A 23,592-nucleotide genomic window follows, 5' to 3' on the forward strand; every position below is an offset into this window, starting at 1 on the left:
TAGATAACAAACTGTTAGAGAAAAGTGGAGTATGTGGTTTAGATTTTTCCCTGAGACAAGAAGAAAATTTTTTAGGTTCTTGTTTATATTCCAAGATGGGATCTTTTTAGCCCACAGTATGAAATAGTGTTATTGCTTGTGTACACCAAGAACCTTGTGGCACCTGATGGTAAGATTCTGGGAACATTGAGGAACTATTACCATAGAAAAGTTTTAAATTTATGAGGAAGTTTGTGACAGGAAATTAGATGGCTACTGCTGGTCATATCAGCTCATAGCAATGACAGACTTGAAGCCCTGAAATCTCATCTCAAGGCGGTGTATTAAACTCAGCAGCTCTCTGTGACGTTGCTGAAATCATTGCTTACTCATGGCTGTGGGGTTGAGATGGTGGAAATCAAATATATATTTGGCTTGCTGAGTTAAAAAGTCATCCACTTCAAATGCTCACTGTCCCTTATATAAACATGCATTGGTCTAGAAAATGTTGTCTCTTGGTAATTCGAGTAGGGATATCTGAGAGGAATCTGAGGACTCAGCCTGGCCAACTCCTGATAGACTTTGCACTGTATGTTCTTCACTCACGGATATAGACTAGATGTTGGCAGACTATAGCCCATGAGCCAAATACAGCTTGCTGCCTGTATTTGTATGGACAGCAAGCTAAGACGCTTTTACATTTTTAAATGGTTGAAAAAAGATCAAAACTATTGGATGAAATGAGAAAATTATTTGAAATTCAAATTTCAGTGTCCATAAATCAAGTGTTATTGGAACATAGCCAGACAGTTTATGTATTGTCTGGCTGCTTTTGCACTGTAATGGCAGAGTTGAGTAGTTGTGGCAGACACCGTGTTGCCCACAAAACCTCCTACTTCTGATGTAGGGCCCCTTCCCTTCTCTGAAAAAGCAGGAGGAAGCTTATTCTACCAGTACCCCCTGCCTCATTGTCACCAGCTCTGTGTCCACACTTCCTCTTTTTATAAGGGCACCAGTCACTGGCTCAGGTCTCACCCTAATGATCTAATTTCAACTTGATTATCTCTATTAAGACTCTGTCTAATTAACTTCACATTCTCAGGTGCTGGGGTTAGAAATCCAACATATCTTTTTTGAAAGGACAGAATTCAACCCATAACAGTCTGCCTCCTTGCCCCCACCTCCCGTGGCCAGTTTGTGTCTTTTTCATGTGCAAAATACATTCACCCCAGCCCAACATCCCCCAAAAGCTCAATCTATTCCAGCATGAACTCTGTCCAAAATCTGATCTAAATATCATCTAAATCAGGTATGGGTGAGACTTGGTATGGTTCTTCCTGGGGCAATATTCCGCTTCATTTGTGAACCTGTCAAGGTAAACAACAAATTATCTGCTTCTAAAATACAATGATCAAATGGGCATAGGATAGATGTTCCCATTCCAAAAGGAAGAAGTCAGGAAAAAGTGTTGTGAGTCCCAAGCAAGTCCAAAACCTAGCAGGGCAAATTCCATGAGATTTTAAGGCTTGAGAATAATCCTCTTTGGCTAAATGCTCTGTCCTCTGAGCCTACTGGGGTGGTGGCCCTGCCCGCTCATCCCTGGATGGTGGTCCAGCCCTCTGGAATTGGAAAGATGGCTTCACCATCAGGGCCATCCTTCCCTTTTCTGTAAGGATAACCCATGTTCACAGCTAGATAGCTCTATCAGCTGTTTCCGGCGTGTAGAATCCCAGAAGGCCAGCAACATTCCTTCATTTCCACCTTTCTCTGTCCCCTTCAGTCCAAGTTGGTGGTATTTCTGCTGAGATTGGTTGGATTCACAAGTCACACACCTCAGCTCTTTAGCTTTGTCCAGCCACATTGTCTACCTCATTGTCCAGCCACACCCTAGGTGTTCTCTCCAGAGCATGCTTTTTCATTTTTGGCAATATGGGTAGGCTGAGAGTCTTCCAAATCTTCAAGAACTAGTTCCTTTAGGCTTAACATTCTTTCATTCTTCAATTTATCTCTGTCCTGTCTCATTTTACTGTTAGCAGCAGGGAGAAGTCAGGCCATGCCTTCAACACTTGGCTTAGAAATCCCCTCAGCTAAATATCCCAGTTCATTATTTATAAGTCCTACTTTCCACAAAACATTAGAACATAATTCAGCCAAGTTCTTTGCCACTTTATCTTTTTTTGTGTGAGGAAGACTGGCTCTGAGCTAACATCCATTGCCAATCCTCCTCTTTTTACTGAGGAAGATTAGCTCTGAGCTAACATCTGTACCAATCTTCCTCTATTTTGTATATGGGATGTAGCCACAGCATGGCTTGACAAGCGGTGTGTAGGTCTGCGCCCAGGATCCGAACCTGCAAACCCCGAGCTGCTGAAGCAGAGAGCGTGAACTTAACCACTATGCCACTGGGCCAGCCCCTCTGTCACTTTATTACAAAGATCCCTTTTCCTCCAATTTCCAATAATATGTTCCTTGTGTTTATCTGACACCTCACTAGAAGTATCTCTTTGACATTCATAGTTCTACCAACAGTTTTCCTCATGGTAATCTGGGCTTTTTCTATAAAGCTTCTCAAAACTCTTCAATCCTCTACCAATTCCAAAGCCACTTCCACATTTTTAGGTATTTGCTACAGTACCAAAATCTTTATTCATTTGCTAGGGCTGCTGTAACAAAGTACCACAAAATGAACGGTTTAAACAACAGAAATTTATTGTTTCATAGTTCTGGAGGCTAGAAGTCTGAAATCAGGGTGCCAGCAGGGTTGATTCCTTCTGAGAGCTGTGAGGGAAGAATCTGTTCCGGGCCTCTCTCTTTGGCTTGTAGATATCCATCTTCTCCCTTTGTCTCTTCACATCATTTTCTCCCTAGATGTGTCTGTTTTTGTGTCTAAAGTTCTCATTTTTATAAGGATACCAGTCATTGGCTCAGGGCCCACACTAATGACCTCATTTGAACATGATTAGCTTTGTAAAGATCCTATCTGTAAATAAGGTCACATTCTGAGGTGTGGGGATTAGGACTCCAGCATGTCTCTTTTGGGGGGATAGAATTCAACCCATAAAAATGAACAAGGAAATAGACAACTTGAACAACACTATAAGCCAAGTGGACCTAACAGACATATGAGGAGCAGTCCTCCCAACTATAGCGGAATGTACATTCTTCTCAAGTGCACACGGAATAGTATAGACGAGATGCCAGGTCATAGAACAAGCCTCAAAAATTTAATGATGGGGTCTTGTCAAAAGGACAGCACAACCAGCTTGAAGACACAGGCCAAATCTGGGACAGTTTGGGCGTCCAAATAAATACTGATAACAACAGGTTATAACCCAAAGAATAAAATAAGAATCCATGTATCCATATTGAGATAAATATATAAATGTATAGACAAGTAAGAAAGAAGGGAAAACTCTGAAGTAGAATATCACTTAATAAATGCCACAGGAAATGACAGAAAAATCACCATTTGATACCTAGCACTTGTTTTAGGCAAGAATCATCCATGAATGCTAAAATTAAGTGAGTGAAAGTATTATGAGAGACACTTTCATTAGTCTCAAAACATCTGCCCAAAAGATACTTATTACAATTGGAAAAATAATAACTTTACAAAAGAGAAATCTGGCATTTACCACCTTAATTAAGAAATCAAAATTAATATTGTCATTATTGATAGAAACAAATATCATAGAACTCTTGATATGATTCTCTGAGAATCATATCACTCCTGTGATACTCTTGCCAAAAATGCATAACCTGCATCTAACTCATGAGGAAACATCTAACGAGCGCAGTTGAAGGCCATTTGGCACGGAAGTGGCACTCTTTAAAATGTCAAGGTCATGAAAGACAAAGACTGAAAGAGTGTTCCAGTTTAAAGGTAACTAAAGATATACAACATTGGATACTGAACACAAATTTTGTTTCTTGGACATTATCAGGACAATTGATACAAAAGTTTTGTATATTAGACAGTAGTACTCCATTTATGTTAATTTCCTCAATTTGATCATTTTACTGCAGTTAGATAATAGAATGACCTTGTAGAGATACTCACTGAAGTGTTTAGGAGCCTAGAGGAATTATGGCTGTAACTTATGCTCCTACCTTTCAAGAAAAATAAGTTCTTGTATAGAGACAGCAGGCATGGTAACATGTTAACATTTGGGGGATATAGGTAAAAGGTATTAGGAATTCTTTACTATTCTGTAAATTCTGTATTGTTGTACTATTTTTTCAACTTTTCAGTAGTATGAAATTATTTCTAAATAAAATAGTAAAAAGGAAAAATGAATTTAGCAAGGTCATTGGATGTCAGGTCAATATATCCAAGTCAATTCTATTTCTACACACCAGAAAAACTTTATAAATTGGTATTTAATAAAATAAATCCACTTTCAAAAGTATCAAAACGCAAAATATAAAAAAATAAATCTTGTGGTATTGGAACTGTTCAGTATTTTGACTGGGGTTGTTGATACATGGACCTACACAGGTGATAAAATTGAATAGAACTTAATACAAACACACAGATGAGTGTAAGTAATACTGGGGAAATCTTAATAGATATTGTGGATTGTACCAATGTCAATATTCTGGCTGTGATATTATACTATAGTTTTGCAAAATGTTAACATTGGGGTAAACTGGGCAAAGTATATAAGGGATTTCTTTGTATTATTTTTTACACTGCAGGTGAATTTGTAATTATTGCAATAAAAATTTCAATTAAAACAAAATAAATCTAACAGATGTAAAAGGAGAATGAATAAACTTACATACAGTCAATGGAATATTATGCAGCTATGAAATAAACTACAATTGAATGAACAACATGTCCAAGTCCTAGATATAGAACACGGAGTGATGTCATGCTCAGAAGGCTGTATATAATATAATACCATTGTTAAAGGCCAAAATAAAATGGGAGTACATATTAATTAGGCATACACATGTATGTGATAAAACGATGAAACAAAAAAGCAAGAGGATAGTCAGCCACATATCTGGAGAGTGTCTGTGTCTGTGGAGGGAGCAGCGAACAGGATGCAAGTGAGTTGTAGATTTCTCTGTCTGAGATGGGGTGGTAGATTCGTGAACATTCATGAGAAAGTACTTGTTACTAATATTAGATGAAAAGGGGACATAAGTACAGATAATTAGATTTAATTATAGGGGAATATTAAGGATAACCGTGTACCACCAAATATGAAAATTTAGATAAAATTTTTCAGTTTTCTTGCAATTTATACATTACCAAAATTGAGCAAGCAGAAAAAGCAAGACTGAATAAATCAATAACAAGGAAATTTGATGGTAGTCGAGAACTTCCCTCAGTGAAATGTAGCAAGCCTAGATTATTGCACAGTAAAATTTTACCGAACATTGAAGGACTTGATCATCATTGTGTTATACAAGTAGTATTACAAAAATGTTGAAAGGATAGATTACTCCCAAATTCATTTTGCAATCCTAGTATAACCTTCACAGCAAATCTGGAGACAGTAGGAAAAAAAAAATTACAGGTCAATCTAATAGATTAAAATTCTCTGAATAAAATGGAATCCAGGTTTCTTTCCCCACACATTTGTACATGTCTGTTTTAGGCTGAACTATATGAAATTAGCAATAAGGGACCACTTTTGACATACGTGGCAAGTTTTATTTTCCAGAGACGGCTGTAACAATATGTCCCATCTCACATGCTCTTCTACAGGGTGACTGTGCCGCTCCTCCCCTGGCGAGTCTTGCTGGCTGCTGAGCCGCTTGTGGCCAGAGGAGTGTGGTGGAAGTGCTGTGCATGACTCCCTGCACCGTGAAAGGTGACGCAGCTTCTGTTTCCCTTGCTGGAATCTTGTTCTTGAACCTTTGGCTGCTGTGTGGGCAGTCCCTCAGGCTGAGGTGTAGGAGGAAACCTCCAAGTCCACGCAGAGAGACCACCTAGAGAGGCTCTGAGGCTACACGAGGAGAAAAAGAGCCCATCCGGCCCCCATATACTCCCATTCCTCACTTTCTGGCTCCAGCCACTGACGGAGAGCGATTGCATGCGAGATCCTGACCCAGAACTCCAGCCACACCTGTCCCAGTTCCTGGCTGACAGAAACCACGAGAGATGGCGACACCCTAGTTACGTATGCTGTAGGGTTTTGGGGACATAGTATAGGCAGCAAGAGTGACTGGAAGAGAAATTTGGTATTGCAAGTGGAGCGCCACTGTAACAAAATCTTAAAACATGTGCCACTGGCTTTGGCACTGGGTGACGACCAGAAGCTGGAAGACTCTTGAGGAAAATATTAGTGAAAGCCTGCAGAGCCCTTAGGGAAGGTATCAGCAAGCTTAAAGTTCGTCCAGGAGGTTGCTGATGAGGGCTTGAAGGAACACGAGGATAGTGTTACTGGAACATGGAGAAAAGGAGACTTCGTTATGTAGTGGCAGAAAGTTGCTCAATACCGTCACCTAACGTAGATGGAAAATAGAAAACACACCTAATGACCTCAAATAGTATAGCCAAGACTTTTCTAGGCACAGTGTTTGGGTGCTACCTGGCTTCTTCTCACTGCTTATAATGAAATGAGAGAGGAGAAGAGGAACTAAAAAATGAACCATTCCATGGAGGAAATGTGAAATGGCCTAGGACAGTCTTTTCAGCTAGTAAAGGTTCTCAAAGTAATAAAGTTCCTCAGGGACTATAATATCCTGAGGTAAGAGTTCAGCAAGATCTAAGCGGGTACGTCATGAACTCTTCAGACAAAAAAAAAAAAAAAAAAAAAAGAAGCTTTCTAAGCCTCTTAGGGGAACGCCTCTGTGGACCCTCTCTCTTAAACAACAGAGCTTCTAAGAGTCTTCAGGGTGTGGTCTCACAGAAAGCCCATAGAGAGCCCAAGGCAGAGAAAGTCTCATCTCTAAGAGAGTTTTTGGGAATGTGTCTTTTGCCTAACTGATACATAAAAAGCTCACAAAGTTTTTTTTTTTCTGATTTCCTGTGTATCCCCCTAACAACACATATGTAAAACTACCAAAGCTCCTTCTCCACCAAAATACTCACAGAACAGAAATTTGGGAGCTTACCTCTTTAAGAATAGAGGTCAATCAACAAGCCCTCAATGAAGTGAGCCATGGAGTCAGTCAATGAGTTCTAAGAACTCAGTTGCAGATCTGGGGGAGAATCATTTTAAAGAAAACTTCATGACAACCTCAATTCCCAAGAATATTTTCCATTACTTGAGGTTGGAGATATACTAACTAAAGAGTTAACATCAGTGTCATGAGTGTCTAATAAAGAAAAATTGGAAAGTGTTTGAGTAGAAAGAAAAATACAGGACAAAATTATCGTAGAAGTATGGTTAATTGTAGGATTCACAGCAAAAAGTGGAAAAACAAAAGCTAATTGAAAACTGAAAGATAGTGTAAATACTCACACACACGCCACAAAGCTTTTAAAACAGCCGTATTAACTTGAACTGAAAAGGACAAACCCTGTACAAAATAGAGATCTTTGGACTCCCAACCTTATTTGGGCAGGAAGGGGGCTGAGAAGGAAAATCAGTTGCAAACATGGGTCACTCTTCATGAATAAGGAAGGAAAGACAACTCAGATAGGAGAAACAAGATCCAAAGGGTGCAGCCAAGAGCTCTGAACACCAAGAAAGCAGGAATGCACCCTAATCAATGAACCAGTAACATGTACTCAGCAGGATTTAGGAATTTCTATGGACCAGTGACTGCCTTGTGGGGATTCCTGTTGTCTCCAGTTTTGAATAGGAGTACCTATAGCAGATTTTCTGTGTCCACCCCACTATTACATTTTGGGTGTGTAAGATGAAAATAACTTCTCTTTTAGTTCACAGGTATTCAGATTGAGAGGAATAGCACCTAAAGAGCTGTACCCAAGGGAGCAGTCCTGAAGAGCCTCTTGTGCGGCAGTACCTGATTTAGATGACGGGATCCTGGACTTTAATCCGACGCCATGATGGGATGAGACATTAGGGGTCTTGGAGGAGATGAGTATAGTTTGCAGATGTGAATTGTTAAAGACAGAGGGGCAGACTGTGGTAAGTTGTGTTTTCCAAAGATGGCTACCATATATTTCCTATCCAGCATCCTCCTCAACAATGTGACGATGTGACTGTGCCATTCCTCCCATTGGGAAGGGAGGTCTATGCCCCTTGCTCCTTAAATCTGGAAGGGCTGGTGATTTGCTCGTAGCCAATAGAATGCAGCAGAAATGAAGCTGTGTGGCTTCCAAGGCTAGGTCATAAAAGGAGATACGTCTTCCACCTTATTCATAAGAACACTCACTGATGGAGACTTAAGCTGCCAGGTGAGCAGTCCAACTGCCCTGAGGCTGTCATGCTGTGGTGAAGTCCAGACAGCTCACACAAAGAGACCACGTGAAGAGGCCTGAGACTACCGAATATTGAAAGATGCCTACACCACCCAATGTGTTCCAGCTCACCCCGCTGTTCTAAATCCAGCCATCGCCTGATTGCAGCCACATGAGAGACCCCGAGACATAACTGCCTAGCTGAGCTTGTCTTGAATTTTGGATCCGGGAAACTGTGAGATATAAATAGCCACTAAATGTTGAAGTGATCTACTATGTAGAAGAGTAACTGGACCAACCCACAAAAGGATAATTTCATATTGTTCAACCTTATAAGTAAATAATATGTCCAAGATAATTCAATATTAGAGTTTATTAAAGTATTCATCACATTAATCAGTTAATGTAGAAATAGGTTAATATACAAAACGTAATTACCTATATAGCTTAAGAAAAATATTCAGTACATTTTAGCAATTCTTTGTGATAAAATCCTTAAAAAACTCAGAATGGAAGGTAACTTCCCTTTAAGGTAATCAAAGATAGCTACCAGGGCCGGCCCGATGGTGTAGTGGTTAAGTTTGCACCCTCCACTTCGGTGGCCCAGGGTCCGCGGGTTCAGAACCCTGGGCACGGACCAACGCACCGCTTGTTGAGCCATGCTGTGGCGGTGTCCCATATAAAGTAGAGGAGGATGGGCAGGGATGTTAGCCCAGGGCCAATCTTCCTTCAAAAAAAAAAAAAAAGCTACTAACCCCCACAACAAACATCATACTCACAGTAAGACTTGAGAAACATTATAATTAAAGTCAGGAACTGCTGAGCCGACCCCTCTGGTTCTCATGCTATTAAGCATTGAACTGGCATCCTAATGAATGCAATAAGATAAGAAATGAAGATTAAGTGTTACATGGACTGGAAATAAAGAGGAATAATTGTGGTTATTAGAGGCAAGATCTGAAAAGTGATTTGAGCACTGTTGCTAGGGACAAATCAATACTTTTCCTGTACACCATCTGTCTTAGTCTGCTCTGGCTGCAGTAACAAAATGCCACAGACTGGGTGCCTTAAACAACAGACATTTATTTTCTCACAGTTCAGGAGTCTAGAAGTCCAATATCAAAGAGCCAGCATGGTCAGTCTCTGGTGAGACCTCTGCTCCTGGCTTGTAGATGGCCACCGTGTTGCTACGTCCTCACGTGGCCTTTCCTCGTGTGCGCCTGGAGAGAGAAAGTGAGCTCCCTGGTGTCTCTTCTTATAAGGACACTAATGCTACTGGATCAGGGCCCCAACCTAATGACCTCTTTTAACCTTAATTTCCTTAGATACCCCATCTCCAAATATAGCCAGATTGGGGGTTAGCATTTCAATGAATTTCAATATGAATTTTGGAGGGACACAAACATTTAGTCCATAGCACAATTAATAGCCAATGAGAAAATATACTAGGAAAAAAACCCTCACCTTCATAATATCAATAAGAATAATAAGCTACTTAGGAATACATCTTATACTGTACAATGTGGAATTTAAAATGAGAACTATTTAGAAATAAATCTTTTGAAAAACCTATATAAACAGAGTTTATGAATAAAATAATAAAATGCTATTAAATTTCATAAAAGAACTGAAAAATTGAAAGATAGACTGTATTGATGGAGGAGTAGAGTCAATATAATAAAAATATTAATTTTTACAAAATATAAATTTAATATGATTCCAATCAAAACAATAAAAGAATTTTTTTCTTGAAATGTGACAGATTCTAACATTTACATGCAAGTTTACAGGTCTCAAACTATCCAAGACAATAATAAACAAGTACAACAATTAGAGGAGATACAAGAGTTTTTTATTAAGGTAGAATAATAAAGCATTGCGGTATTCATGCAGTGATAGACTAATAGGTCAAGGGAACAGAAAAGATATTCCAGAAAGGGACCTTTGCACATCGAGGAACTTCAGATATAAAAGAAATCAGTTTACAAACATTGAAGAAAAATTGGGCAATTTGACACTTGGTAGCTGAATTGTGTCACCCTCCAAATTCATATGTTGAAGTCCTAACCCCCACCACCTCAGGATGTGACTGTATTTGGAGATAGGGACTTGAAAGAGGTAATTAAGGTAAAATAAGGTCATATGGATCGCCCCAATCCAAAAAGACTGGTGTCCTTATAAAAAGAGGAGATTAGGACACAGATATGCACAGAGGGATGGCCATGTGAGGACACAGGGGAAGATGGCCTTCTACACGCCAAGGAGAGAGGCCTCAGAAGAAACCAACCCCGCCAACACCTTGAGCTTGTACTTCTAGTCTCCAGAATCGTGACAACATAAACTTCTATTGTTTACCGCCCCCAAGTCTGTGGTATTTTGTTACAGCAGCCCTAGCAAACTAATATACTTGAGATTAGGCAATTGGCTTCCCATACGGAAACAAAATGAAATTAGATCAATATCTCACACTACATGCATAAATACAACTCCAGATAGATTAAAACTTAAATGTCAAAGCAAATGACTACACTATTAAAAGACAACACAAGGAAATGTTGTATGACATCAGGACGGAGAAAGATTTCCTAAGAAGACATGTAAGGAAACCATAAAGGAAAAGCTAGACAAATTTATAATGTCAAAACTAAAATCTTAGGGACCAACAATTTTATAAACAAAGTTCAAAGACAAAGAACAGACAGAAAAAAATAAAACATATATCCATATTGAGGATTAGTAAACAATACACATTCAACTCTATGAATCTAGGGGAAAAAGATAACCCAACAGAAAAATAGGCAAACGATAATTGACAATTTATGGAATAAAACCCCCAAATGGTGTAGAAATGTGTATACTTCTGCAGTGATCACTGAAACACATTATCTGCATGTTCTGCAGTTCAAATATTAGTCGAAGTTTTATTTATTTATTTTTTAATATTTTTAAAAATAATTTTATTTATTTATTTTCCCCCCAAAGCCCCAGTAGACAGTTGTATGTCATAGTTGCACATCCTTCTAGTTGCTGTATGTGGGACGCAGCCTCAGCATGGCGGGAGAAGCGGTGTGTCAGTGCGCACCCAAGATCTGAACCCCGGGCGCCAGCAGCCGAGCGCTCGCACGTCACCGCTAAGCCACGGGGCGGCCCTAGTTGAAGTTTTAAAATCTTGATCTTGAGTATCCATATCTTGTTCCTAATTCCTCCTAATGTTACCCCATTAAGTAGCATACTGGCTTTATGGTTCAAGTCTATACTTGTATCATGTTAAAGGAGCAAACAAATTTTTCTAATTTATTATTTTTTAAAGTCTAGAATGTATTTTTAAGTATAAATTTTTTTTTCATCTTATTGAGGTGATTATATTTTTCCCTTTGACTTATTGATATGGTAATATTAATGGATATCCTGATCATCCTTATATTTCTAGAATAGAATCCACTTGGTTATAGTACGTTTCTGTAAGGTATTCCCAGTGTTAGCGCCTCCTAAAATAGTTGCGATAAGTGCAGCCCAAGATTAACATGTTAGCGTAAGAGAAGCCATACTGAAACCGTAAATAACCGTGCTTCACCAGACCCCCACCCTTAGTTCCAGAAATGCTTTAGTTTGCAGTAGACACGGCAAGCACCTGCTTCTGAGGAATATGCATGTTCTGCTATTTGGTAGCCCTGGCTTAAACGGAAACCTCCCTGTTACGATAAGGCAGTAACTTTGTTCTTCCATTTTTCTCAGGAATGTAAGGAACTTCCGGAGAAAGCCCTCTGCGGATATCCATCACCGGTGACAGAAGAAACACACGAGTTAGCGTCTCAAGGTCTGCTACATCAGATGGTCAATGTTCCAAGAGCCCCCCTTTTTTCAGCCCATTTGCCCTATATCACTGCTTCAAGATTTTGTAGTTTTAAGATGGTTTTTGTTTGGACATTAGTCCATCAGTCTTCCACTTGCTAGCCCGCTGAAATATAGACACTTTCTCTCTCAACACCTTACCTCTTCAAAGTTTAGCTTTTTCCTGCAGCCAGTAGACACCCCTTGGCGGTAACACCAGCTTCTCTCTGTTAAAATTTCTCAGTATTTTTGCACGTGTAGTCATAAACAAGTTTTGTCTGAGCTTTCTTTTCAAATCATATATTTGTCGATTTTGGTGTCTTTATGCTGACTATTTAATAAATATAAGATTTCCTTCTTCCAATTCCTCTGGAACTATTTAAATATAAGAATTCTCTGACCACTAGATGTTTGAAAGAATTCACCAGAAACTCAATGACTGATGCTTTTTGGCAGATAATCTCCTTAAATTGTCTTCATTTTTATCCATGCTTAGGTTTTCTCCTTTCTTGGGTCAAATTTGACACATCTATTCCTGCAGAATCATTTGTGTCACAAAGAATTTCGAATTTATTAGCATAGAGAGGATTCTCATTCAATTTCCTATGTGTCTGTGGTTACTTCTCTTTTATCATCCTACCCTACTCTCTCTTTTTAAAATAGAGATAGTGACTTCTTTATAACTTTCCCCCACAGTACTTGAATTATGCATCAGTTTTACGTTTTTCTGTTGATTAATTCCTATCTGCTTTCCATAAACGTATTAAAAATTTTTTTCTGGTTTCCTCAACTGAATTCTTAAGTCAGGTATCTTTTTTTTTTTTTTTTAACGTTCTGATGGATTTGTATTCCTACTCTTTTAAAACCCTAATCCTTCACGTTTCTCCCAAGCGCTTGTGCCCGTAACTCGCTCTTGCGCAGGCGGCCATCCCCGCGTCTCTAGGCAACCAGCGTTCCTAGGACGCCGACGTGCCGCGGAGCCTTCTGGGAAATGTAGTTCGGCGGCTCCCTCCTGTCGCGCAGGCGCATGGCCTCTGGCGCGTTCGGGTTGCGCCCCTCTTCTTTGTCCTTCGCCGCCACGCGAGAGGCGAGTGCGCGCGTGTCCGTGCGCGCGGACCCCCGCGCCACTCCGGCCCCGGCGGGGACCCGCGGACGGCGGGGGCGAGGGTGGGCCGGGGGCGGGGCGGCGGCGAGTCTGGGGGCGGCGGGGCGGGTCACGTGGTCCCCGGCCCTGCGCTTCCGGCGGCGGAGGCCTGGGGGTCGGTGCCGGCGCTTCTGCGGGTTCAGGGAACCTGTCGGGCCGGCGGTTGGGGGCGTGTGGGGGTCCCCGGGGAGGAATTTAGGATCGTGTTTGAGCTGAGGCGTCAGCGCCTGCGCGGGCGGGGAGGTTCGGGGTATCTGACGTGGGGTGCGGTGCGGCGGGCAGCGCTGGCCCGGCCGGAGCGCGGGGAGCGGGGCCTCTGGTCCTGACGGGGCTCCGAGCGCCGGGGTGCTGGCGGCGGGTCGGGGGCGGGGCGGTGGCTGCGCGCGGGGTCCCCCCACGCCTCGCCGCCCTCGCGCCCGAGGCCCCGCCCCCGGTTCTCAGCTCTCCGGGTCCCCCTTGTAGGTGGGTCTGGAGGCACTGACGCCCGCGGGCGTCCCTGGATGTTTTCAGCCGGGAGCCCAGCGCGGGTCCGGTTCCGGGGCCGGGAGCCATGGCTGGACGGAAGGAGCTCCTGCGCGTGTCTGCGTAGACCCCGCTGGAGTGCGGGGCGAGGGTCCCGGGAGCGCTGCGCCTGTGATGCCCCCTCCCGCCTGGCTTCACCCGGTTGAGCTCTGCTTTATCAAGTTTTTTTTTTTTTTTTTTTTTTTGTGAGGAGGACCAGCCCTGAGCTAACATCCAATGCCAATCCTCCCCTTTTTTGCTGAGGAAGACTGGCCCTGGGCTAACATCCATGCCCATCTTCCTCTACTTTATATGGGACGCCGCCACAGCATGGCTTAACAAGCCGTGCGTTGGTGCGCACCCGGGATCCGAACCGGCAAACCCCGGGCCGCTGCAGCAGAACGTGCGCACTTAACCACTTGCGCCACCAGGCTGGACCCCTATCAAGTTTTTTATAAAGGCTTCTCTACTGAAAAACCAAACCAGAACAACCTTTGACGAAAGCTGGTGTGGCAGGGACAACACTGGCCTGAGGTCCTCGTCTCTGATCTTGACCCACTCGGCTTCTTTGGACAGTTCACGCACGATTTCAGGGTCTCCCGTTTCTTATCTGAAAATGAGGGAGTGGAAACGAATGACCTTTTTTATTTCTAGGTTTGTTACTTTTTGCATCATAAAACATACTTTATTTTAATTTTTGTTTATTGTTTACTTTGTTTCAGCCATGTGGTGCTAGACTGAAACTCCTCTGCTTGTCTGTTGTTTTCTTGAGTTAAGGACTTTAACATTTTAAAAAATAGTATCTGTATGTTTTTCTGTTATAAACTTAAAATACGTTTACTGTACTCAATTTGGAGCATCTTGATAAACAGATTCAAATAAAAATTATTCATGACCTCATTAACAGGAGATAGTCACTGCTAACGTTTTGGTACATTTCTTTTAGTCAATAGATGTATGTTTTTAGTACATCTTGTTTATATTTCCTTTTAAGAAAACAAAATTGGGAATATGCTGAATACGGTGCTTAAAGCCATTACAACGTATGAAGAATATCTTTCCTTTACTTGAAATATTTTGTCCCAAGTGGGGAGTTTTTTCAACTGGCCCCTGAGAACTTATCTTTCTCTTGTTTTCATCCCTACTCTGCCGTGGAGCCAGGGGACTGATCTCGCCTGTACTGGGAATATGAACAGCTGGAGGCCTTTGCCCATGCCTCCCTCCACTATTGCTGAGGGGCTGTGGTCACAGGCTCTTGGGTGGACTGCAGGGGACCAGTGGCCCAGATCTGCCACTTTCTGGGTGTGTCCTCCATGTTGGGCGAGTTGCTGAACCTCTGTACCTTATTGCTGCTTCTGTAGCGGGTGCTGAATGCATTAAAAAAAGACAGTATGGTGTATAAAACATCTGGCACGTAGTAAGTGTAAAGAAATCCTTTATTATTCTCTACCTTTCCCCTGAAATTTCTTCAGAACTTGATGCTGAGAGGAACTACTGGATGATGGTGAAGGTGGCCCCTTCCTCCTGAAGGTGAATGTGAGAGCTGTCGAGGGGAGAGCTGCAGTGTGACACAGGAAACTGCCAAGGTAAGAAAACGCCCATGAAGTGAAGATGGGCCCGATTGTTTGTGAGAGGCTGAGCGGACCTGTGAGAGCCAGATAACAGAGAGTTCAGGGGTGCCCTCTCTCTCAAGGGCCAACTTGCAAAAACATTTGTTTAAATTAAAGTATAAAAAGGTTGAGTCTGCATTGTTCTGAGTAACAAACCTAAATATTGTGAGAATTTTTGTGTGTGTGTGTGAGGAAGGCTGGCTCTGAGCTAACATCCATTGCCAATCCTCCTCTTTTTGCTGAGGAAGATTGGCCCTGGGTAACATCTATGCCCATCTTCCTCTACTTTGTATCTGGGACCCTGCCACAGCATGGCTTGATAAGTGGTGTTAGGTCCAAACCTGGGAACTCCCGGCTGCTGAAGTGGAGCTCTTGAACTTGACCGCTACGCTACCAGACTAGCCCCTGTGAGAAATATTTTAAAATCACCTTGTGAATTTGTCTGTCTGCTTAAGGAAATGGTTTGAATGATAAACGTAGTTTTATTTGTCATAATGCCAGAATTTTTATTACGTGAGATGAAAGGAAGTGAAAGCATAATGCAGAGAAAATGACATATTTGTGGTAGTTATATTTTTTTCATTTGTAGTGTGTGTGTGTTATGATTGTTTTTTTTTTTAACCACACAGAGGTTTTTAAATTTTTTGATGGTGAAGTTCATTGACTGTATTTAAAAAAAAATATGATTTTTGCCTTTGTATCATGTGTGGGGAAATTCTCTCCAAAAATACAAATATTTACCTGTGTTCTCTTCAGGCATTATCGTGGTTTCCCTTATTTTAAGTTCTAATCCATCTGAAGGTAGTTTGTTGTAATATACGAGATAGATAACTAGCTTTATTTTCTTTCAAATATTAATCACTTCTGTTTATTAAGTAATTTTACTCATGGCTTTGAAATGCTACGTGTATTGCACGCTAAATTCTTACGTATTTGGACCATTGTGCTTTATTCATCTGTATGTCTTTTTTGAAGCCAGTGTCAACTGCTTTTTTGATTAGTATAATTTTATAATATATGTTAATATTACGTAGACCTGTTTACACTCGTTATTTTGTATTTCCAAAAGTATTGAAGCTGTCTCTAAACCTTTTTTCTTCCGGATGAACTTTAGAATTGCTTGTTAAAAACTTTTCGAGGTTATAGTTCGAGTTGACTAGAGATACAAATCATTTTGGGCTAAATTATCTTTACTATATGAAGTCTTCCTATCCCAGAACAAGACCAAATTGTACATGTATGAAGTCTATTTTTATTTATTTATTATTTTTGAGGAAGATCGGCCCTGAGCTAACATCTGCCAATCCTCCTCTTTTTGCTGAGGAAGACTGGCCCTAGCCTAACACCCATGCCCATCTTCCTCCACTTTATATGGGATGCTTGCCACAGCATGGCCTGACAAGCGGTGCGTTGGTCCGTGCCCGGGATCCGAACCTGCGAACCCTGGGCCACCGCAGCGGAGTGCGTGCGCTTAACCGCTTGCACCACCAGGCCTACCCCAGTGAAGTCTATTTTTAAAGTCACCATTGGTATTTTTAGTTTTTTTCATATAGATCTTACATATTTCTTGTCAAGTGTATTCCTTTATATTTTATGTATTTCTTTCTATTATGAGTAGATTTTATTTTCTACCTTTTTATTGATTTATATAAGAAAGCTGTTGATAGTTGAGAACTATGTTGATTAATCCGGAAAGATGGTCTTTGCATAGTGGGGAAAAAAAACAAAAACAGTTTTTAAATGTGACCGTATCCGTATATTTTTGTTAAAAATATCCAGATAGTTTCCATCATCTCTTAAGAATGGTTATCTGTGGTGTGGTGATATCATAGGTAATAGTTCTTTCTTGTTTATCGTGTATATGTTTCTAAATTTTGCTGTCATATTTTTTTTTGTGAGGAAGATCAACCCTGAGCTAACATCTGCCAATCTTCCTGTTTTTGCCGAGGAAGATTGGCCCTGAGCTAACATCCGTGCCCATCTTCCTCCCTTTATGTGGGAGGCCGCCACAGCATGGCCTGACAAGCGGTCCATTGGTGCGCGCCTGGGGTCTGAATCCCGGGCCGCCAGCAGCAGAGTGCGGGCACTTAACCGCTATGCCATGGGGCTGGCCCCTTTGCTGTCGTGTTTTACTTTTGTAATGATAATTATGGCTAGTATTTTTTTAGTGCTTCTGTGTGCCAGCTCCTGTTCTAAGATGCATATGTTTTCACAATTTAAGATATGAGGGAATTGTTTCTTGTGTGACTGGAAGAAACCGTTAATATGTCTTTTTGAGTTGGCTCTGAAGTTTGAATCACAGAAAAGCATGAAAGAGAAGAGCTTGGTTATTTTTTTAGACTCAAGGCCTGGCCTTTTTTTTCTTTTTGCTGAGAAAGATTTGCCCTGAGCTAACATCTGTTGCAAATCTTCCTCTTTTTTTTTTTTTTGCTCCCCAAAACCCCAGTACGTAGTTGTATCTTCTAGTTGTAGGTCCTTCTAGTTCTTCTACGTGAGCCGCTGCCACAGCGTGGCAACTGACAGACGAGGGGTGTGGTTCCACACCCCGGGGAAACTGAACTCAGGCCTCCAAAGCAAAGTGTGCTGAACATTGACCACTAGGCCATCAGGGCTGGCTCAAGAGCTTAGTTTTTTTTTTGATGAGGAAGATTCACGCTGAGCTAACATCCGTTGCCAGTCTTCCTTTTTTTTTTTTGCTTATGGGAGATTAGCCCTGAGCTAACATCTGTGCCAGTCTTCCTCTCTTTTGTACGTGGGATGCCTCCACGGCATGGCTGATTGGTGGAGTAGGTCCGTGCCTGGGATCCGAACCCGCAAACCTGGGCTGCCAGAGTGGAGCACGCAGAACTTTAACCAGTTGGCCACGGGGCTGGCCCCAAGAGCTTGGTTTTTTAAGTGCTGCTTCTTAGTATGATATAGGCGTGAGCAGGCTGTTCTTCATTTATGTGTTTGTGGAAATAAGGTGACTGAAGGTGTGCATGGAAATAAGCTAATTCCAGGATATATGGGAGGTGTGTGTGTGTGCATAGATACACACAAATGATATTATGATTTTGGTAGTAAACGCCTTGAACATAGCAAGAAAGAGAAATAACATTCCAATTCTGCTACTTAATAGCTGTGCCATCATGGGCACATTTTCAGTCACTTTAAGTCTCAGTTTTTCTGTAAAATAGAGGTTATGTTAAATGCCTTATTGGGTCATCTGTGAGGATTACATTATAAAGCACGTAGTGTTTTGTATTATGTATAGAAAGCACTCAGACTTTAGCTATTGTCATTACAAGGAACTAGTCACTTTCCTTTTAATCTCACTTATTCCTCAGTTGGACCCAGAGGTCCACTTTATCCTCACCATTTTAGCAGGTAAAAAAAATGAAAGATTAGAAGGCAAGAAAGGAACGTTATTTGAGATATGGAGTGTCATTATCTAATGATTAAAGAATAATCCTCCAGAAATACATAAGCTCTATGCATCTCACAACATAGCCTTAAATATACAATCCAAGCGTCAGCAGGATTACAGGGAAAAACTGACCAATCTGTAATCATCTTGGGAGATTTTTAACACACTTTTCTCAGAAATTGCTAGAACTGGCAGACATAAATTAGGAAGGTTATAGAAGATTTTAATAGGAAACGAAGGCTCAGAAAGATGAAGTTTGTTTTTGTCCAAAGTCACATAGCCAGTAAAAGGAAAAGGTTGATTGAAACTCAGATCTGTTTTAATACAAATCACATAAGCTTTCCAAAATTCCATCTGCCTAAAATAGAATTGTGATGTACTTGACGGCATCTGTTAAAGAGATTTATACTTCAGTGCCCACAGTGAACGTGGAATGATCTCAGAATTGCTTTATTTCTGGTATTTCTTTATCTGTTTGCAGAGACATAGATTTCTGCTGCTGTTTTACACTATATCCTATTTCTTTCCCTGCTAGCCCTGTTGTGGTTATATAGAAAAAACACTCTGGCCTTAGAGGGTCAAGATGCCTAGTTCCAGGCCGGCCCCATGGCTTGGCGATTAAGTGCGCGCGCTCTGCTGCTGGCGGCCTGGGTTCGGATCCCAGGCGCGCACCGACGCGCCGCTTCTCTGGCCATGCAGAGGCCACGTCCCACATACAGCAACTGGAAGGATGTGCAGCTATGACATACAACTATCTACTGGGGCTTTGGGGGAAAAAAATAAATAAATAAAATTAAAAAAAAAAAAAAAAGAATGCCTAGTTCCTAGCAAGAGAGGAAAGGGTTTTAGGTGCAGTGTGAATATGCTAATTAAAGTGTGTTTGTCCCTAAGTCCACAGTTCCTGGTTCCCTACGAGTAAGCCTACACACGTGAGATGAGAAAGGAATTCCTCGAAGCAGGAATTCATTCTCAGTGTAAAGACCTAGCCAGGACCTCACACCAGAGCTTTGGGCTGAAGCAGAAGAGCCTCAGGATAGAACAGATCGGACTTGCTGATCATCTCGTGTAGACAACAGAAAATGACCATGTTACAGGTGAGTTGATTATTTATTCCTCATTATTTTTCCAGGGGATTAGAAGAGGTGTGTAAGTCTTCCAGGGAAAAAGAAAAGTATAAATAGTTAAGAAATTGGGAAAATAGCCTCAGGATAGAAGATCCGGATTGGGATAAAATTGGAGCAGTGATATGTTAACTATAAGACCTTGAGAGTTCTTAAGGTTTGAATTTTTATAAGCCATAGTGTCCTACATAATTATTGAATTTGAGCTGCAAACTGGTACTCCAATTTTTGGCAGTTGTAATAAAGAAATATGAACATTTATATGAGTTGCATTATCCAAAGGAAAGAGCAAACTGATTCTTCATGAAAGTAAATATTTCTTGGTCATTTCTTGATGAGGTCTTTGAATAAATGATGTAGTGAGTAATGTCCTCAGGAGAAATGTTGTAATAAATACCTGGGTCTTATGGCTGTTTTTCACCATTTTCCACAGAGTGACCAAGGGGAAAATGCCAGAGCAGAGCATAGTGACCATAAGTATTTATTTACTTACCTCTTTAATTGTGAAGCAGAATTCACATGCAGGAAAGTACATAAAATGTAAAAGTACAGCTTAATGAATTATTATCAACTGAATACCCATGAAACTTCTATTCAGGTCAAGAACTAGAACCTTTCAGCCTGAACTCAGCCCTTCCTGTGCCTGCCGCCCTGCCCCCCTCCCTCCCCCCATACCAGGACCCCGACTGGTGCCCATTTCCTCACTGTTCTGCCTGGTTTTACTCCTAAGTCTTCTTCCTTAGACACTGCACTTTGGTTTGTCTGCTGTGGTGGATACTCATTTGTATTTTGCTTCTTTCACTTGACGTTTTGTTTGTGAGATTCATCGCAATTACAACTCTCTCTCCAATTAAGGTAGCTTCTTCGTATCACCAAATCCAATCAGTGTTCAAATATCCAGTTGTCTCATAACATCCATAAATTGTTTGCAGTTTGTTTGAATCAGAATCTAAATAAAGTTCATACAGTGTATTGGTTGATCTGTCTCTGAAGTCTCTTTTAATCTATTGGCTCTTCTCAGTTTTTTATAGCCAAATTATTTGTTGAAAAAGCCAAGTCATTTATTCTGTAGTTTCCCACTGTCTGGATTTTGCTAATTGCTTCCCTACAGTGTTGTTAATGTATTCTGTCACCGTGATTCCTATAAATTGGTAGATATAGAGCTGTGCTGTTCAATACAGAAGGCACCAGCCACATATGACAGTTTAAATGTAAATTAAATCCCTCAGTCACACTAGCCACATTTCCAGTGCTCAGGAGTCACAAATCGGACAGCTGTGAATTGGATAGCAGAGATAAAGAACATTTCCATCATTTAGAGGCTTGATCAGATTCAAGTTTGACTTCTTGGCAAGAATGCTTCAGAGGCTGTGGTATGTCCTTTCTGGGGCACATAATGTCTGCTGTTCTCTTTTTGTCAAGCTAGCAGCCTTCTGTGATCATTGCCTAGACGGGGTATTTCAGTAGGGGTATAGAATGATGACATCCTACTTCTATTATTTCTTCTTTATTTATTAACTAGAATACAACTTTCTAGCATGACAAGATATATCAAGGCTCAGTTGATACATTTTTTGCCCCAGCCCTGCAATTAGCCATTTCTACAGTAAATAGTATCTTAAAATTTATTTATTAATTTTTAAAATTTTTTGTTGCCAAAACATGGAAATATACTAGATTTATGCATATTAACTTTGTATCCAGGAACTTTTTAAGCCCACTTATTAATTCCAATAATTTTTCTTTAGATTTGATTAGATTTTCCATGTTCACAGACATATCAGCAGTACTTTTTTTTTTAGGAAAAAGAAATTCCACTGAATTCGTAGTTTGCCAAGAGTTTTATAACAAATATTGATTATTTTTCCATTTTTAGTGTGAATTTTTTTAATCTGCTTATTCTTTTTCACACTCTTATATTCTTTCCTTATAAAATCTAGGCCTTCATTTTGAAAATTTTAAACGTGCTTTTTAAAAACTCGGTTAGATTTTTCTATTTGTAGTTCTTACAATGTATGTTCTTCATTTGCAGATATGTTTCATCTGCATCTATTGAGGTGATTATATATTTTTTCTTAATCTGTTAAGGTAGTGAATATCACTGATTTTATAAAGAAAATTTAAACCAACCTTGAATTTCTGGGATAAACTCCAATTTAGTCTTGATATATATTTTTTTTTCTATATTGCTCAATGAAGTGTGGTAACATTGTTTAAGATTGTCACATTAACATTCAGGTGTAAGTTAGTCTTTTCTTTTCCTTTCTTGGGATATCCTTATTGGGTTTTGTTATCAAGGTTATTCTAGTATCAAAACATTTAGAGTTATGTTCTTGCTTCTGTACACTAAAGTTTAGTAGAATTGGTATTATTTCTACATTAAATATTTACAGAATTAACTGGTAAAGCCATTTTTTTGTGAGAAGATTTTAACTCAGGGAACCGATATTTTCCACATGACCGATGTGCAGTGTTATAAAATCATTAATGGGTAAATGATCCGTTCAAAGAGCAGGATAAAACAGTAGATTTTAGTGTAACAGAATATGAAAAGTTCATTGATAAAGTTGAAGATTCTACAATGCAACTCATCTTTAAGAGACCACCAGTTGGTTAGTTTTGGTGTGGTATCAAAGACGACTATCCATAATTAACCAGTTCTAATTGTTTGTAGAGTCTTTTGGGTTTTCTTCATTTGCCCTCATATCATGTATGAAAGTTTTGCATCTTCCTTTCAATATTTATACCTTTTCCTTGCATTTATTGTGCTGGCCAGGACCTCCATAAAGTGTGGACTGGAAGTGCGTGAGGGGGCATCCTTGCCTTACCTGCCCTGTCTGCTGTATAGCGCATTATAGCAGTTCAGTTCTGACACCAACTGTCTGATGTTAGCGCAGACTCCAGCAAGACTGTCATCACTTCAGTTGCTAGCTGTAAGTTTGGGGGTCTCCAGGCCACCTGCACTTCTGACCATCTGGCTACAAATTTGAGGGGGTTCCACTGGAACAACTCATAGAACTCAGGACAGTACTATACTTAGAATTACAGTTTTATTATAAAGGACACAGGGCTGGCCCCATGGCTTAGCGGTTAAGTGCACGCGCTCCGCTGCTGGTGGCCCGGGTTCAGATCCCGGGCGCGCACCGACGCACCGCTTCTCTGGCCATGCTGAGGCCACGTCCCACATACAGCAACTAGAAGGACGTGCAACTATGACATACAACTATCTACTGGGGCTTTGGGGAAAAAAAAGGAGGAGGATTGGCAATAGATGTTAGCTCAGAGCCAGTCTTCCTCAGCAAAAAGAGGAGGATTAGCATGGATGTTAGCTCAGGGCTGATCTTCCACAAAAAAGTAAATAAATAAAGGACACAAATTAGGACCAGCCAAATGAAGACACACATAGGGTGAGGTCTGGGAGAGTCCCAGTATGGAGTTTCTGTGCCCTCTCCCTAAGGAATCAGGACACATCACCCTCCTGGAACATGTTTGTGTTCACCAACCGGGAAGCTGACCTGAGGCTGCAGTGTCCAGAGTTTTTTTTTTTTTGTTTTGTTTTTGTTTTTTTTTTTTTAATGAGCTCATCCCCCTCTCTTCTCCAAACAGAGAGGGAGATATCTTTACTTATTTATTTATTTTTCCCCCAAAGCCCCAGTAGATAGTTGTATGTCATA

The 23,592-nt window shown here is 40.8% G+C and overlaps 1 protein-coding gene across 3 annotated transcripts in view; it reads left to right on the forward strand.

The window, feature by feature from the left end:
- Nucleotides 1–13,680: 13,680 nt before the first annotated feature.
- The window catches only part of ZNF84 (zinc finger protein 84), a 28,132-nt gene continuing 18,220 nt past the window's right edge, over nucleotides 13,681–23,592 (forward strand). Inside the window, exons 1-3 of one of the 3 annotated variants that reach the window (XM_087423539.1) lie at nucleotides 13,681–14,435; nucleotides 15,254–15,367; nucleotides 19,689–19,891. In XM_087423539.1, the coding sequence (XP_087279665.1) occupies nucleotides 19,877–19,891 (15 nt within the window). In that variant the 5' untranslated portion in view covers nucleotides 13,681–14,435; nucleotides 15,254–15,367; nucleotides 19,689–19,876. Of the gene's footprint in view, nucleotides 14,436–15,253; nucleotides 15,368–19,688; nucleotides 19,892–22,694; nucleotides 22,852–23,592 lie in introns of those variants that run through there. The other 2 variants (XM_087423540.1, XM_087423541.1) reach the window with 2 other exon arrangements.

This window comes from Ceratotherium simum, chromosome 35 (genome assembly GCF_057802395.1).
Source record: "Ceratotherium simum simum isolate JZ-2026a chromosome 35, ASM5780239v1, whole genome shotgun sequence".
NCBI classification, from domain to species: domain Eukaryota; kingdom Metazoa; phylum Chordata; class Mammalia; order Perissodactyla; family Rhinocerotidae; genus Ceratotherium; species Ceratotherium simum.